The sequence below is a fragment of the Spea bombifrons genome, chromosome 1 (assembly GCF_027358695.1).
Source record: "Spea bombifrons isolate aSpeBom1 chromosome 1, aSpeBom1.2.pri, whole genome shotgun sequence".
In the NCBI taxonomy this organism is placed as follows: Eukaryota; Metazoa; Chordata; class Amphibia; order Anura; family Pelobatidae; genus Spea; species Spea bombifrons.
The window spans coordinates 156,174,098-156,192,616 of NC_071087.1; the positions used below are offsets into that span (position 1 = coordinate 156,174,098).

The 18,519-nt window shown below is 39.7% G+C and overlaps 1 protein-coding gene across 1 annotated transcript in view; it reads left to right on the forward strand.

Annotated features, from left to right (window-relative positions):
• The window catches only part of ATP8B1 (ATPase phospholipid transporting 8B1), a 40,549-nt gene that overhangs the window by 11,080 nt on the left and 10,950 nt on the right, over positions 1 to 18,519 (forward strand). The window contains exons 2-12 of the mRNA XM_053448184.1: positions 6,356 to 6,521; positions 9,460 to 9,557; positions 10,480 to 10,593; positions 10,866 to 10,964; positions 11,829 to 11,890; positions 12,987 to 13,059; positions 14,548 to 14,618; positions 16,246 to 16,328; positions 16,692 to 16,850; positions 17,140 to 17,228; positions 18,222 to 18,418. Coding sequence (XP_053304159.1) covers positions 6,362 to 6,521; positions 9,460 to 9,557; positions 10,480 to 10,593; positions 10,866 to 10,964; positions 11,829 to 11,890; positions 12,987 to 13,059; positions 14,548 to 14,618; positions 16,246 to 16,328; positions 16,692 to 16,850; positions 17,140 to 17,228; positions 18,222 to 18,418 — 1,205 coding nt within the window. The 5' untranslated portion in view covers positions 6,356 to 6,361. The remainder of the gene's footprint in view (positions 1 to 6,355; positions 6,522 to 9,459; positions 9,558 to 10,479; positions 10,594 to 10,865; positions 10,965 to 11,828; positions 11,891 to 12,986; positions 13,060 to 14,547; positions 14,619 to 16,245; positions 16,329 to 16,691; positions 16,851 to 17,139; positions 17,229 to 18,221; positions 18,419 to 18,519) is intronic.

An 18,519-nucleotide genomic window follows, 5' to 3' on the forward strand; every position in this document is an offset into this window, starting at 1 on the left:
AAATATACATCTTCCATTGAGTTCCATGTCACCGGTGGCATGTGGAGCGAGTATTTGTAACCCCTCGTTCGTTAGTCCCAGTTGCTTATCTGCTGGGCAGACGGGTGGGGAGTTGCCTGCTAAATAAAACAAATAATTCAAGGTAAGTTTCAGTTAAAGTTAAAAGCCTCTTAACAAAACAGCACAGTATGGACTGGGTGATGATAGATCTTAAAGACCAGTTCTTATCTTCAGCCAATAGAGAATGTTGGAATTTCTGCCGTCCCTTGTTTAGGTGTAATGGGCACTCCCTCCAAGCACTTTTTGGTAATCTGTCTAACAATCTTGAGCCAAGGGAATGCCTTGCTGGTGCAAAAACCAGAGAGCATACTATTATATCCTCATAGTCAGTTTGCACACAATCCTTCAGATACAATGGTACCTTCCATGGTCATTCATAGGTTAAGGAGAAGCTGCAGCACACCTTGCCCCTCTGCTGTCTGACTTCCACACCGCTTTTAGCTGCTTGAAGCAGCCAATCGGTGGCACGAAAGTGCTCCCATGCATGCACATGGTGGCAGCATATCTCGGGAGGGGGGGGCACATCTTGGGGGCAGAGTGGCAGCATATCTCGGGGGGTGGGCAGAGTGGCAGCGTATCTATTCCATTGTGGGTTTTTTTTTGTTTTTGTTTTTACTAAGAAATGTTTTTCTTAAAAAAAAAAAAAGCACCTAACTTTTAGAGTGCGGCCTATATTCGGGTGCGGCCTGTAATCGAACCAATACGGTATATACATTGTTTGAATCTGAATGAGCTCCAGTTTAAACTGATGAATAGGTGGTATTTGGTACCTTCATCACTGGCAAAAATGCTCCCTAATAACCTACCTAATTGTTGGAGATGTGGAACAGAGAGAGGAGACGCCCTTCGTATATGGTGGGGTTGTACCTCGATAAATAGATTATGGCAAAGGGTGTCACAGAGATTGGTAATCAAATTTGGTGCCCACTGGGAATTAACCCCAGAAAAACCATTACTCCATTTAAATCTACCTAATATTACAAAAAGATTTTGTTACATTTATTGACAGCAATAAAGATAGTTATTGCCAGAAACGGGAGAACCTCAGACCCATTCCCATGGATAAAGATAAAATCTCAATTAATATACCAATGTCATATGGAGAAAGGGATCCTGGCCCAAACCATCTGGAAAAGTACAATCTATACCTCTTTGGAATATTGGATAAAATACCTGTCCAACGGCAATTTAGACTGTTGAAATTTGACAACCCTACTACTCCATAAATCTCATTATAATTTGATAGAGAGGTAACAGCCTAATGACAGCATTCCCACAAAGGTCTATTCCCACCGTGCACAGGCAGATAAGTATTTTAAAGACTAATGGAATCCTAGTATGTCATGTATGTCAAATGTATTGTCTTAAAATGTAGTATTAAGCACATATTGCTCCTTGTGCTCTGCATAATAGTAATATTATTATTGATGTGATGTTTTTTAACAATTTTAACAAATGGAATATTTTATGTTGTTAGTAAACAATTAAAAAAAAATTAGTATGGTGGGCATACCTGGGAACTCTTCGGGTTTGCTTGGATTGCTGGGTGACGCACCGGTTCTTCGGGTTAAGACCAAAATCCACGCCCATTTTCCATTTAAATTGGGGTGTTTACCACTGACCTCGGCGGGACCGCGTCCTGGCCGCGTCCCGCAAGGGAAGGCTCCGGGTAACTGGAGCACATTTAGTTCCCAGGCATGGTGGTGGTCGTCACGCTAGGACACGTGGGTGCGTCGACTGTGTTGAGACCTGCAGCTCTACCAAGCTCTGCACGGGGCAAGAGGGAAAGGGAAGGATAAGGTGGGAGAACTGTGTGAGCTGCACAGATGAAGGGAAAAGAGTGTGTGTGTGTGTGTGTGTATATGGTGTGACATTAGTGTGGTACTGTATCACACTTGAATGTATAAAGATAGCATGAAAGTCTGGTGTTAGCGTGAGTATGTGTGTGTCAGTATTGTGCTATGGTGTGTCAGGGTGAGTCTAGAGTTAGTGGCGCAAGGTAGAGAAGGGTGTCTTGATGTATGGTGTGTTAGAGCGTGTGTTTCCTAAAAGCCAAGGAGCTTGGGGGCAGGGAAACAATTACAGATGCATAGGTGGGATTCCAATTAACGTAACGCTGAGCTGGTGGCTGGAATATACCCTTTAACTTCCTACTGCTTCCCATTGGTGCAAATATATCACATTTACTTTGAAGTTTGTGGTTAAAAAAAACAACAAAAAACACCTGTTTTGTGAATAAACCTCCACGTATATAGCATGGAATTATAAAAATGTTCCCAGTGAAGCTATCTGTAGTAAGGTATGCTTTTGTATATCTATATACACTGCTAACAATATGTACTAAACAGAGAAGATAAAAAGTAATTAATACAGCTGTCAAACGGGACGCGACCTGGTTTCATGGCTTCAGGCCATAGTACGTGCAACACATAACCGGGCTGAGGAATCAATACAACTGGAGCTAAGAAATAACCCCAGTGATGATTTAAAGGTATAATAAAGTCTGATTCCCATCTGTAGACGAAAAACCATGATTTTTGAGGTTGTTACCGTGCCAAAAGGCGGTTTTCCCTGCTAGACCACTTGGGGGGGGGCTCAAACCTTTATTGAGATCAATGGGAGCTTAGTCCAAACATGTGCAAGAAGGTCCCCCTACTTGCGCTGCTCACCGAGCCTGCCCTGGAGAATCCCCCTATGCATTTGCAAGGGGGACAACGCAGCATTTTAAAGTGACCATGCAGCTATCGAATGTAATAAAGCGCATCTGATGGCTGGAGTGTCCCTTTCAGGGAACACTAAATAGCGGTAATAACAAATAAAATACTTAGAGTTGTTAAAATGAACAGTTCCACTTCTTCCTCTCTTGCTTTTTTATTTTTTTTATTTTTATTAAACGTGAACATTTTGTACATGTGTTTGGGGAGCCGGCATGCCTCCCGGATTACACTTTGGCAGATTACACAGTTGAGAAGCTGTGTGAAATATTTAATCTCTCACACTGTTCGTGTGAATGTTTCATTAGCGCTGTGTAGCAGCGTGTTAGCCTCTGGTCTCTCTTTCTGTGCTTGTTAATAATTCAAACGCTGTAGCCATGTCGCTGCTTCCTGAATTATTAACGTTTCGCTCGAGATAGTGTATAAATCCTGTCTCTGGAGCATCCTATCAAGAGGTCGTAATCTAAAACTACAAGGTCAGAGCCGTAATGATGTAATTAAGTTTTAATTTACTGAGAGGGCAGTAGATAAGTGGAACAGCCTCTCAGCTGGGACATGAGAGTCCAGGGAGTAGGTTGTGACTTCCTACTACACTGTAGGATTCCAGTGCAGTCCCTTTGAGGGATCATGGAAAATACCGTAAGGGAACATTTACGTACCATGTCGGCGTATGTTATTGGTGGATATCAGTCTGAGTGAATTAAGTATTTTTTATAAAAAAAAAATTGAAATTGTATATCAAAAAACTCTATAGAAACATTTTGCCTGGACAAGCAATGGGAGATTAACATTCCTGGGAACTTCCAAAGTAGGTACCTGGAGCTCTCCCTCTTCATGGGAAGTGGCTTCATGTAGTGGCAGGGATAGTCCCGGAGAGCCCTTAGTAGTAGAGAACTGGGTGGGGAGTGGGTATAACATGGGATGGGAGTAGGCATCACCACATGTCACTCTCCCACCCAGAGAAAGAAGAAACTGACATGGGGACCTGGTGAAGCAAAGCTGAACCTGGAGACTCTGGGTCAATCCTGAAGGGTTTCCACATATGGAGATGAAGTCCCTATCAGCTGTAATATCGATGATCACAAATGCATCATATTCATTACCTGTGACAAAAAGGTCCCAGGTGGGTGCATTCAACAATGCACACTCTCCAGTAGGGATTGTCTTTCTGTCTAGACTACAATTTCTCAACACTGCAGGGTTTGTCTTCGTTCTCCTGGAAGAGCTGCTGACTAATATTGGCACAGCAATGAATTGGTTGATCTTCTTGTACTTCTATCCCGAGATCACATCATGTGGGGGACACTTGAGAAGTGACATTGAGGAACTCTAATCTAGATCAAGTGGCCCCCCAACCCTTGTGGACCACTTCTTTAGGGTCTTTAAGAGGCTTCCAATAGTTAAATAAGCATTCAGCCTATCGCCATATGCGTGGAGGTGGATCTGTAGTTTTCGAGGTTATGAAGAGGCACTAATTAGCAAAAATACGGTGACGCTAGATCTAAGCCAATATATTTCAAATAATTCCTGGAGCGTTATTATTATTATTTGACTTCTGTTATCATTCTTCCAGATAATTACAGATGTAAAGCTCAATGAGAAGCAAAAATGATGTTCTGTATGAGGAAAAATACATTTTGGTAAAATAAAAAAAAATATGAGTTAATGGTTATTTTCTGTAAACATTGTGGTAGCGTACAATTTTTCATGATTTCTTGGTAGTTTTTTATTTTTATTTATTTTATTGATAGTTTCAGAAACTCCATCAATTGTTCTGAAATGTTGAGAAACTGTAGTGAGACGACAATGCCTACTAAAGAGGTGGAATGCACATTGTTGAATAAACGAGTTACTTCTCTGTAAATGCAGCATTGGAATCACTACATGCTACTTAAGTATATGGAAAATCCAGCAAAGCAATACAACCTTTAGGCTATATAGAAAAAAACACAGCGAGACCTGTTTGCTCCGGCTCTGCCTAACCTAAAACCAGGGCTGGATTGAAAATTATAATCCACCCTGGCCCTTTAAAATGATGTACTCTACACTCTTACACTCCTCTCCCTCCTATGGTGGAGTGGCCACACGAGGGGGGCAGGGCTGACCACACGAGGGGGGCAGGGCTGGCCACACGAGGGGGGCAGGGCTGGCCACACGAGGGGGGCAGGGCTGGCCACACGAGGGGGGCAGGGCTAGTTGTGCATAGGCAGACAGTATTAATTAGACGGGGAGTAGGAAGGGAGGATTGGGTGGGGGTGTCTAAACGTAGCTCCCTTGCCACAAGAATGACAAAGCTGACCCGGAGACTCTGGGAAGCAGTGTTTCACCTGGTGACTCCAGGTTATGGATATGTTGCAAAACCGGCAATAAAGGGAGGGCTGGTGCCGAACGAACCATCCATGCCTGCATAAAACTGTTTTATTTATGACTTCAATTATTGCACCAATTCTACCTATTCCATATGAACTGGGTTTTCATGTACGAAGGCAGAGACAACTCCAAACATTCATATAATAATCTTCACACCCCTTACAGATTGATCTGCTATTCTGCTTTAATATTTTTTTTTCAAGAGCATTTGTTTCATTTTAGCGAGATTACAAGCTGAAATAAGATAAATGATGAATAAATAGATTGTTGTCCACACGCTGTGGAATACTGCGCAATCCGTATTGTTGTTCAGGCTTCTTGCGTTACATTTCTTTGTGAGATTAACCATTCCCAGCTAAACACCCGTCTTCAAGATTTTTTTTTTTTTCCAGGAAAATTGCTTTTGTGAGATCAGAAGCGCTGTTATTTGTATATACGATATTACCTTTTCTTGTTGCCGTTATGCTATCATTATTTCTTTATTCTGCACAGATCAAAGGAGCAGTGCATTTCCAGATTACCTGTCTGAATAGCCGTACACAATAGATTTATAAACCTTCCAATATACTTCACTCAAGTTAATATTTAATCTGATGAATTATTTACCCAAGGCTCTGGCCTTTTCATTTTATGAATAGTCTTCCTTAACAATGCCTGGGAGAACATAGGACCATCTATTGTTCAAAATAACTCAGGGTTTTTCCCCCCTTTATTTCATGTTTATAAAGGCATGGCTCTGTGTATTTTAATTATTTTTTTTTGTAATTTTATTTTTTTTTAACCGTGCCTTCTAGATTTTAACATTTATTTAATTTATGTTAAAAAATTTTGAGTTACTTGTGTACAAAGTTATATGGACATTAGGTACCTTCTAAACCACCACCACTCAAGGTGTATATATATATATATATATATATATATATATATATATATATATATATATATATATATATATATATATATATATATAATTAATTATGTGCATATCATTTATCTGTTTGTTTGTTTTCCTATCCCAAGAAAGAAGAGATTAGTTATGTCAGGCTTATTTTTAAATGTTGATTTTTGTATTGTGCATAAGTGAGATGTACTGTCTTTTCATTTAAGGTTTATATGTTAGGTTGTTTGTTGTCAGATGGTAAAAGACAGAAGATTTTTACCAAATTTACACTTTAAGTGACTGCATGTTGTTGTTCCCTTCCGTTGTCCAGCTCAAGATGGAAACAGATTATGATACCACATTTGAGGAGGACTCACAAGCGCCTAATGATGAAGTCATGCCCTACAGCGATGATGAAACAGATGATGAACTGGAAAGTCCTCAGTCTGTTGAACCAGAGCAAAACAGAGTCAATAAAGAAGCCGAACAAAACAAAGGTACTTTTTCGTGTGTCTGTACGTTCTATCTGTTTGTTTCACTTGGATTGGAAGCAGGGGCATGACCGTGCACGGTATAGGGGATCCTGATCCCTTGCTGAAATAAAGATGCAGAGACAACTTGTTGGATTGTGAGAGGCCACATCAATTTGTTTAAGGGTTAACCATATTGTGACGCACTTAAATAAAAATACAGAACCGGAACTGACTACAAATGAACCCAGATATAGCTACCTGAGCAATGTTCACTTTAACTCTTTAGTTCCAGTCCGCCAAAGACGCAAGTATAAACTACGGAAAAGACTTCATTGCCCCACAAACTTTAAAACAAGTTGCCGATATTCCCTCAAGCAGTAAATCTGCAACAGCAAGAGGAACTTTTATTCCCCAGGGGCTTAGCCCATTAGGGAACCCAATCCATTAATTCATCAAATGCCCCTATAGTATTGCGGACTCCCAATTTCTCCAGTTATTCACCTGTTCCTTGAGCTGCCCACTTCTGCCGTGACCTTGCACGTTTGACGCGTTAAATGCTCTCTAAAAAACGACACAGCCTTTTCCAGACCAAACTTGACTTCTAACAACCAAATTTAATTCCCTATGTTGGCCACGAACCCCAGAAGCCCAACCGCCTAACATGCACTGCGTGGCACTCATTAGCTCTGACCCATGCCTGCTTCTCTGCCCAGTGGACAAAAGAATGCCTGACGAGCCAGTGCCATATATATGTGTGTGTGTGGGTGTGTTTTGCTTGTGGATTACCTATACATAATAATGTACTGAATGTAATTGATGTAAACCTGTACATCCACTAACCGAACCTATGCAGAGACGGGCAGCGTGAACCAAAAAATAGATGGAAGTCAACAAAACTAAATGAGGTCAAACATAATACCGGAACCGAGCAGATTCCCAATCAGGGCCTCATGCAAACCTTTATATACCGCATTTAGTGTGTTTTACCGGGCCAGCGCCCAATGTCGTAACAACATGTTAAACCTTTGCCATTCCGAGGACAACTACACTTCATTACCAGATATACAGACATCATTGAATCCCAGACCACCACCGGATATACATGTTGGAGAGACTACAGATTCTCGTACCCAAAAAAATGCAATAACAAGACCAACCGCAATCCCAATACAAATGGGAAAGAACCCGACCCCCTTTCTTTCCTCTCTGTGTTTTTACCCCTTCCATCCAGTTTCCATGAACAACTCTGAGTCAGCCCTCACCAAGACGATGAGGAACTTTTATCTCCAGATCACTCTGCATTACGAAGGATCAAATCATCCATTATGTGTAGTTAATGAGGGGAGACTAAAGGCTTTTCACACCAGTTAAAAGGTTTATTGTAAAAACTATATAATATACATGCGAACCAAGTCACGGTTAATTGTTCCAAAATTGTACTTTTTTAATTCAATTTTAAGTAATGTTTTCCTGTGTTAAAATATTAAACGCACAGACACGCAATGAGGAGAGAAAGATACTGATCAATCATGGATCGCTAGGGCAGAGAGGGGTACCGAAAAGACAGTCCGTATTCCATTTTTAGATCCAACGATCAGGAGAGGGGTAACACATTTTTGGGAACTTGATAACACTATATAAATCGATTATTAGTTATAAATTTCCATTATGAACCACGGCAAGCTTCTAGACTCTAGACATAATGATGGCGGCCGAGTGCCATCCTCCCAAGAGCAGCGGATTAAGGGGTCTCTGATTATAGGCAGTCTTCACTCAATAGTAGTTAACAATGTTAAAATTCAATAGCGTCCTGATTTATGTTTTTATTAATCTTTTTGATTTTGGAAAAAAATTTGATTTCCTTGTCGTTAAAGATGTCCTATGAAGCACCCACATTATTTTCAAGTATCCCTACTTGTGTATCATTGACCGTTCTGTTACAAATATACCCTGTATACTCATTATCACTAATGTTGTGTCTGGTTTCTGCAATTAATAATGACAACAGCATAACGAAAAAATAATAATAAAAGGGATCTTTAACTTTAAGGTTTTTATTTCTTTTGGGAGCCTTTCCTTTGTGAAATCGCTGATTGTCAGCTACGTGAAACATAAGCTTATGTCTTCCAGCTTTTATCTTTCAAACAGTATGTTGACAGCATTACAAAAAACAACAGGTCCGTGCTGAATTATTTAGACACATCTCCTTTTCAGATTGGCAGATTTAATAATTATTTAAAAAAAAAAAAGAGAGAGAAAACAATACTGTTTAATAACTACTAAAGGTGGCCCCGTCAGCCAAAAAAAACCTGTTATTTCTCAACACGGAATTACTAGCAACTTTTACATTCCATGTATTTATGTTTTAAAGTTGTTAAAATTTTCCTTTTTTTTTTTTTTTTTTTTAATTATATAAATCCATTTCATCCTGGCTACTATAACACTTACTATATGTCCTTTTTACATAAAATTGTATTCTCATCATACATCATAAAGCCATGCTCCATGTCGCGTTGGAAAATTCTTTTGAAATCTGTTGGGATCATAAATTCTGTTCTTATGGGATTTTTTTTCCTTTTTAAAATGAATGTTTCCTGTTCTGGGTCTTATCTATTTTATGGAGATAACGCATAAAACTTGGGCTGCTTGAGCATCACATTTAGGGCATTTAGCTTCATTTAGGGCAAGATTTTGAGAATTGTGAAAATTATCCCTTAAACAGATATGTCAACTTTTTTTTTTTTATTTTTTATTTTTTTAACCCTTTTCTAGCCCCATCCTCGGGGTATATGGACAGACAGACCGCCTAATGCATTTTATGCCTCAAAAGGCACTTAATCAAAAAATAAGTATCTAATTAAAATGTATAGATGTAATTTATGTAAATTAACATTTTTCTTAGCGGAAATATTTACAGAGCAGCACCTGAATGTATAAATTTCCCTCGCTCTGTTATTTTCAGAATGCGGCTGGCACGTTAAAGCAAATGATCCAAATTTCTACAATCAACCGCAGTTTCTGAAGAAAACATTCCTCTGCTTTAAGAAAAGCAAATATGCAGTACGTATTCTGAGCTTTAATTGTATGGAGAAAGATTTCAGTTTGTGTAAAGTTAAAAAAAAATATGTATATATTTTATCAATCAGCCAGGTTTCTTTACAGTGTATTGGGGAAAACATTTTTTTAAGCCAAATGAAATGCATTTAAAAAAAAAAATTGAGTAATCAGTTTTTTCAAAGATTTTGTTTTGTGTGTTATATGGCCATATCTGCCCTTGGACCTTCCAAGATGGAAGACCCACAACCGTCGTCCTCCTCTTTCCATACGAGAGCTAGAGTCTGGTTGAGGTTGAAGGGTTAATCCCTTCAAGGGATAGACAAAGACTCCAGTGTCCATGGCAATGTTTCCATAGAACATCATTAAATTGTCCATCACAGACCCCAGTAAAGGTCCACCATGAGCAATGGTGGTGCCGACCCATGAACACAATTATCCCCACGTAGAGAACAAAAAGCTGCCCTGGAGGCTCCGTAATGGGCTTTGAAACCCAGAGCCTCTGGGGAAAATTCAGAGATTCCAAGAATTATTATAACTAGTGCAGAAAATTGGGGGAGGTGGGGGGTCTGTGAACAAGAGGAATCTCACCCTTTTATTACAAATAATGTAAAACTGTTAAAAAATGAAATAGATAATAAATATATTTTTATATAATGGGCAGTTTTGGTAATCTCTATTATTTAGGTGACTGGGTCTTTTTAAATCATTAAACTCTGCCAAAAGCTAGAAGCATGTGCTTGAAGACCCCCCTAACCGTGTAATTATATAAAGAAATTAAGGGGGTATAGGGGCAACATTTAACTTTAAACCTGGGGAAATTTAAATGTTCCTATTAATTGACATTCCTTAGCATATTCATTATTGTATTTTTTTTTTATTTTTTTTTTAACTGTGTGGTTTTGTTTCTTTCTTTCTTTCTTTCTAGGGAAATGCAATCAAAACCTACAAGTACAACCCTATCACTTTCCTACCAGTGAATTTGTGTGAACAGTTCAAGAGAGTAGCTAATACTTATTTCCTAGGGCTGCTCGTCCTGCAGGTAATAAAGTGTACCGACACCAGACAAGAATATATTTGCATTTATTAGAATGTATAGAACTCTCTGTAACCGAATCACACGGAAGCTAAACAAAAGTGAACCGCGTCGGTTAACGTTACAAACCGCCAAGGAATTTACATGCTTAAAGACAGTAAAGGCAACCAGGGTTTTGTCACGGCTCACGCTTAGCATACAATGTGTTTAAACTGGCACCATTTATCTGCATAATCCTTTTATTTTTTTTTTTATTTTTTTTTTTTATTCTGTTTCAGGCAATTCCTGAAATTTCCACAGTCTCTTGGGCAACAACCCTGTTACCCCTCCTCCTAGTGTTGGGTGTTACTGCGATCAAAGATCTCGTGGATGACATCGTAAGGGTTTTTTTTTCATTGTTTTTGGATAAAAGCAGGAAATGGGCATGTTTTCTTTGCTTTCTAGTTTGGCATTTCCAGAGAGTCCCTGTTTGATAAGCGACAGTCACTCTCTGGTACCTGCCATCCCTCGGCCCCTCATTGCTCTTCCGATGCCCCTCTCTTTTTCTAGGAGCTCAGAATGTTTGCTGGGTATGAGGGGATCGCAGGGTTCTACTGCCCTAAAAGTCACAATAACAGAACTAGCATAACAATTTATACATTAGCATGAATACGTTATTCTTCAAAATACCAGTTTGGATTTGGCAGTTGAAGTAAAGCAGCTCACACGTATAGCTGCATGACTTAAATTTGATGAGGTTGGCGTCATCTAGAACTGGTTTAAAACTGGACCGGTCACTCACAGAACAATAAAATGGTCTATGTATTGTGTTAAAAAATGTAGACTTACTGAACCAGTATTTTTAATACTCAATTCACTTTTAAATGTACCATTTAAACATGATTTCCCCCACTGGAATCATAAGAGTTTAACCTTTTGGTTTAATTAAAACAATTTGTAATGTTATAACCATAGGCCATCAAAATACAACGCGCCATATTGTAACTCTGAGCTGTAATTGTGATCGTCATGTACGTTCTCTTTTAGACTGTTAATAAAAACTTGACAATATCATTAAAGAATGTTCCTTATTGTATCAACAACAAAATAAATCTGCTTTTTCAGCATCGGGGTGGTATGGAATTAGAATTCTAGAATTCTACAAAAATATCTGGTATTCATAAGTAGATATAAATGTATTATTTTTCTAACAATTTTAATATATATATATATATATATATTTATTTTTCAATTTCTTAAAGGCTCGGCATAAAATGGACAAGGAAATTAACAACCGGCCGTGCGAGGTTATAGAAGATGGAAGGTAAAATTACCTGCTACGTTTTGCAATTTATTCTATTATTGTGAATTTGTTACTATTAGTGTAAAAAAATAGTTTTGATTTTATGAAAATTTTGTTTTTAAAAAAAGAAAGAAAAACGTCCCTAGAAAATCTAGTGAGTGATCCTAACAAGGGTGCAGATGGGAGGTTATGTTCATTGAATGTTCAGGGAGGTCAGCTTTAGTGTTGGTTGGTACAGGCAAGACCGTCTTTAGGTTCATTTGCCTCGTGCTAGACTTAAATAAGGGGTCAATGGCAGAGTTCCCTCGGACCCCTGGAGGTCTGAGCCAATGCCAGAACACACCTGTACAGAAGCGCTTTCTTCCTCATGGTTACATCACCTGCTGGTGTGGAGAACTGGGATATCATATCAGACCAGGAAGCTTTGTCATTTTAAGAGCCTTCACCTTGCATTTGGGTGTGGGAGGCCATAGTGAGAAACTTGCCCCGGGCCCCGTTCCATAAAGACAACCGTTGTCCACGGGCTGTAAGGCGATGGTTTTCCCATTGATCTGTTGAGTAGGACATTGCATGACTTCCTTCAGTTTGGTGACAGTCTGCCTTTTTCGAGTTTGACTTCTGCTTTATCGCAATGACTTATGCTGGTCGCCATCACAGAATTAGCTGACTTAACTAAAATACAATAATCTTGTGCTTTTTTTGTTTGTCAGTGTAAGTATCTTGTCATCTTTTATGGGTTAGTGGAATGGTTGGCATTTATGGGCTATATGTCTTTTTTTTCAACCTAATCAACTATGAAAATGTTTAGTTACTTAGTTAAACTCACACAAGCTTAGACTGGTGGCAGTCTGTGACAAAGCCAGTTTTAATGTCCTGCCCTGATCTCTCTCTTCCTTGGCCTCCTACCTTTTCATGACAAACAGTGCCAATACCAATGCTATATGGGGTTTTTATATATATATTTAAAGGTAATTATGTTGGTTTATTTAGTGTATAGAACTATAAAACGCAGTATTTGGGGAAAATCACCTGCTTTCATTTCCAGCTAGTTTAACATTGTTAAACAGCCTTTGAGGGATTAATAACGATATCTGTATTATTTTGCATCTCTTCTTAGGTTCAAGGAGACTAAATGGAAAAATATTCGCGTTGGTGACATCATCCGAATTAACAAAAACGAGTTTGTTCCGGTACGTGTTGTCCCTATCCATAATGAAGAGTGTTTGGAATTTTATTTTGCTAAATCAAGTACTTTCAAATATGCAGTTTCACGTATCATTTTTGTAGTCAAGTTTTTTTTATATTTTAATGAAGTGTCGACAGTCCTTCGTGCTGACAGACAGACACAGGTCTAAGGGGCCATTAAACGATGACGGGGAGTCCAAGTCTGACCTGGATTCATTATAAAGTTATGTCACTATAAAAGTGTTTCTTTATCCTTGGTTACTAACCAGTGTGGTACACGGTTCGCAAAAAAGCAGGCCAACATGCCTATCTTTTCTATAGTGTATTAGAGGCTCCTGAGATGACCGGTGGCCATCTTGCCCGTTCCAGACAGAAGTCTTCTATGTTTTTAACAGGCTTCCTCATCAAAATTAAAATGACTGCTGCCTTTTATGCAACGATCAGCCCATAGAGGGGCAGTTAAATATCACTTCTTGTTTCCTCAGTCCCCACGGAAATATTGTCAGATCTGCTGGCTGGCATGTTGGTATAAAAGTGAGGGAATTGTAAAAAAATCGCATGTGGCCCCCTCTACAAAGTAAAAAAAAGAAAATTAGGGGAAAAATGATCTCCTAGGAAGAACCAATCTGTCTCATAAGGGTTTACTCTTAAATACTGAATGAAGAGAAGACTGTTGATTAATTTGCCCATCCAAAGAGGCTCCAATAGCCAAATGCACTGAAAGACCGGAGGTGCAGTTGGTTGGGGTGATATAAAGAATTAAGGGTGAATTTATGACTTTTGTAACCGAACGGAAGGGTTAGCTGCTTGTCATTCATCTTCTGGAAGTACCTTGTAATCTCATCTTTTATTTCTTTAATCTGCTGGGATCAAAAGATTACCCCCAGTAAGTGTGTTTCCCTGTCTGAAGTCAAATTAAGAAACTGACTAACTATTCAGGGTCCCCTCCCTTGTTTGTCGGTTAAGGCGGAAAGAAATACATTTTAGTTGAGAAACATAATATTAATACGTACAAATGCCTAGTTTGTAATAGCACCCCCTACAGGATAGGTTTTAACACTGCACTGACGAAGGATATGTAAAAAGTAAATCAGAGGTTTAAAGAGATCCCTTTAAAAAAATGTTTTGGTTTGTTTCTTTCTCACCGGTACTTACATTTATACTTTTCATCACTTTCGTTCTATAAATCTTTGACTACGTTAGGCATGCTGTGAACTATATAAAAGAATGTTTTGTTTGCATAACTTCCCAGACAAGAAAACGGCAAACTGTATATTATAGAAACAGAATTTGATGACAGATGAGGCCCATTCAGCTAATTTTTCCTGCATTAAAAACGTAATCAGTCGTTGGTTATGTCTTAGATTCAGGAGCCGTATGAATATCTCATGTGTGTTTAAATCCCCTCACTGTATTACCCTCTACCACCTCTGCTTGGAGGCTGTTCCATTTAAAATGCAATGTGATCTGATCCCTGGTTGGTGTGTTTACAGGCAGACGTGTTATTGCTATCCAGCTCGGAACCAAACAGCCTGTGTTATGTAGAAACTGCAGACCTGGATGGGTAAGACTTCGTGTATTCTCATGGGTTATAATCACACCGGGGCGTCTGCTAATTTCTCATTGTATTACTGTCCTCGGGGATGCTCCGGTCATCATATGTACCCCCCCCCCCGGCTCCTAGACTTACAGGAAATGTGTCTGGCCAAATAAGTCCCCGGCTTGCCAAATACACCGGCATCCCTTCCTACCACAAGCATGCGCAGAAAGTGTCCCCATTGAGTGATTTCTTGCCACTGATTGGCTGCTTCAAACATCCCAAAGTAGTGGGAAGACTGCCAGTTACTGTTTTGGGGTGTTATAATATCAAAAAAACCCAAAACAGCTTTTTTTTTACTTTTTATATACTTTTAAATGTGTGTTTAGTGCAGAATCACGTTTTCAAATCTGTTTTTGGATCTGTTTTGTGAGCTGTCCTCTCCCCTTCTCCTCCCTGTGGCTGTTCATTATCTATTGGAACCTGTAAATGGATAAAGTATGGAGTAGTCAAAGCTTATTACACCCAAGTGTAATAATAAAATGTTTTTAACCTTCTGATGCCAGGTTAGGAGAGATTTCTTTGTGATGACCGTATTTTTACAGAGGGCGAGTCTAGTGGGAAAATACACAGCCATCACCTGGCTTGTGTCAATATGTCCCAATGGTAAACCTTTTCACAGACAGGTGTGAGCTGTTCAAATATTAAAAATAGATGTTGTTTTTAAAGTAAATAGTCACCAATCGTCACAGATATAGAGATCAGCTAGTATTTTTGTTAACGATATATTTGTTTTACGAGTACATGACTATTTTTGGCAACGTAAGCGGTAATATCAGTTAATTGGATTACGCTTGTACAATAATTATAGGGGTTGCTGCTCTGCTCCCTTCTTAATAGCCATCTAAAAAGTGGTCTCAATCAGGGGCAACCCCAGCCCTGGAGGGTCATTTAGCTTTGCTACCGCCAATGCAGCATTCCGCCTGTGCCCACGTACATGCCATTTATCAGCATACACGTGTGAAAAGTGGTCATATCACCATGCCCGGGAACTCTCCGGGGTTTTGACCGGAGACTCTGAGTGAAGCACAGTTTCTCCAGGTCACCACGGAAAAAACTCCAGGTTGGTGAAGCGACAGTGCGGCACGCCGCACTCCCTGCCCACTTCCCCTCCAGAAATGGGACTGCCCGCCGACACCAGTGGAAAAGAGCGGTCACGTAGCCGGACCCTGGTTGTTCCCAGGTGTCCTTATCACCAGGGCAGCCAATGGGGTCTTCCTGCTGATTTTCAGATCTTATCGCTCCAGGATGGGATGGCGATGACTGGGTGGCCCTGGCAATTTAAGGCTGGTGGCCACCTGATGATGTAATTGCTGCCAATGGCTGGATATGGTCATGTAGCAAGCAGACAGGCATTTTAGCCGCTGGCCTTGCGCTCCAGCTAACCTTAGCCTGGTGTGCCAAATGGCCAGTCCCGGCCATGCATTACCCGTAATATCCATCAATAGTGTAATCTGTAGTGAAGTGCAGGAATACGAACACCTGTAGTATATTAGCACAGAAACGTTTTAGGAGACCAATTACCTGATTTCTGTGTGTTTTGCTGATGGGACTGGATTCTACAAATCTCTTTTGTTCTTTTTTTCTGTTTTAGGGAAACCAACCTAAAGTTCAGAATGTCCCTCGAAATAACAGATCAGCTTCTCCAAGAAGAAGCTGCATTGGCTGAATTTGATGGTAAGTCCTTAAAAAGTATCTTACAATATTTTCAAGCCATACTGTGTGTGTATGTATGTGTATATGTGTATATATAGGTGTGTGTGTGTGTGTATATATAATATAATATATTACAAGGACTGTGCAAACCATGCACTTTACAGCCATATTTCTTATTGTCTAGTTTCCAGCTTCCTTTAGATTGTAAGCTCTTGTGATCCAGCTCCTCTCTGCATGGCTGTCTAAATATATAATGTTTACTCCATTTTACAGTGCTGGAACTGGATTTCGGTTATACTATATAAACATATGTAGGAAACCTCCAGCCACAAATCAGACCTGCCTAATTTAGTGAATTTATTAATTTTTGGTTTATTTATTAAGGGCTAGTTACATGCGAAGAACCGAATAATCGCCTGGATAGGTTTCTTGGGACGCTACACTGGAGAGGAATGAGTTACGGTCTTGATGCTGATAAAATCTTGCTTCGTGGTTGCACGGTCAGGAACACCCTTTGCTGCCATGGGCTGGTCTTATTTGCGGGTAAGCTTTACGGAGCTTTAAGCTTCTGTGTATAAAAAAGAAAAGTGCGTTATTTTACAATTTCCACTGTCCGCACGTGAAAGTCTGTATTATGATTGTAGCATAGGTTTAGAAGTGACACTTTAACGTGGGTTATTATGCCATTTTGTCTGAATATTTTTAATTTGGGATATACCATGGAGCTCTCGGAATCCTCAGTATTCCTAATGATTTTGGTTCAATATTTTATCAGTCTTGTAAATTTACATGGATATTTAGTGAGATTAAGTTTTGTTATTATATATTTTAGGTGCCGACACTAAAATTATGAGGAACAGTGGAAAAACCACACAGAAAAGAACAAAAATTGACTACCTCATGAATTATATGGTGTACACGGTAAAGATGTTCCATATGTGTCATTTCTTAGTGTGCAGACGTATATACGTTACTAGATTTTATTTGTTGTTGTCGCTGTAATTTACTGTCCATGTTGCACCCGCAGAGCCTTTTATTTTTAACGCAGATGAGAATTGGCTACCAAGTGTCTGTTTCATTGAATGTGTTGAATAAATTGTCATATAATTTGTACATTTTATTGTAGAGTGTAGGTGATCTATGCATCACCATTACTTGGTAATATAATGCACAATTAAAGGGATAGTCCCTGAAGCAACCAATCAGTCAGGAAAGGGCTCCCTTTTAAATCAATGGATGCATTGGGGTCTAAAAAGACCACTGTATGAAGAACTAGGTCTGACTGGAGCTTAGTACGTGCAGAGAGATGTTTTCTGTCTAATGTATCACATGCATGGCATTTAGTTGGTGGGGAAAGGGGCACTGGTGTAATGTAGGCCTCCTGCATTGCAAAGGACCCCCCAAGCCGGGCATAACGCTGGGCCTTTGGGCCTCGCTCCCTCAGTCCCAGCACACTGAACTGAGTCTGAGCCTAGGTGATGTATGTGAGGAATTGGAACAACTGCCTCCTCCTCAGCCAGTAAGTATGTTTCTGTGTGTGTGCGTTAGTATGTTACTGTGCATGTAAGTATGTTAGGGTGGTTGCCCCCAAGCTCCTTATACACACACAAAGTCTTTGGGGGGGGGTAATTACGCTACAGTAAAGGGGCAAATGCCTTGGGGGGGGATTCTGCTGTATCCGCCCATACATTTGCAAAATGGACCACACCAAAAGGGACTGTGAAGCTATCATATGCATTGTCGTGTGCAGACATTAATGGACAGGATGTCTCCAAAGTGGGGATAACGGATGGTTTCTTCAAGACGCGGGCTGAAGCCTGATACCATGTAGTCGATCCATACTGATCAGCTAACCTTATTAGATGTTAGTAATTCATATGATCCCTAACTGATTTATTTATTTCTTTTCTACAGATCTTTGTTCTTCTCGCCCTTGCCGCTGCTGGGCTCGCCATTGGGCAGGGATTTTGGGAAGCCAAATACGGAGCAAGGAATGTATCCTGGTATCTGGATGATGGCAAAGATTACTCTCCATCTTATCGAGGATTTTTAGGCTTTTGGGGTTATATAATTGTCCTCAACACCATGGTACCAATATCCCTTTATGTGAGGTGAGCATTTCATACATAATTTCCAAATGCATCCTAGTGTTGTCCAAATGCTAATTAAAAATTCTGGCTCTCCTCTATTGATGAATAATGGTCAACATCAA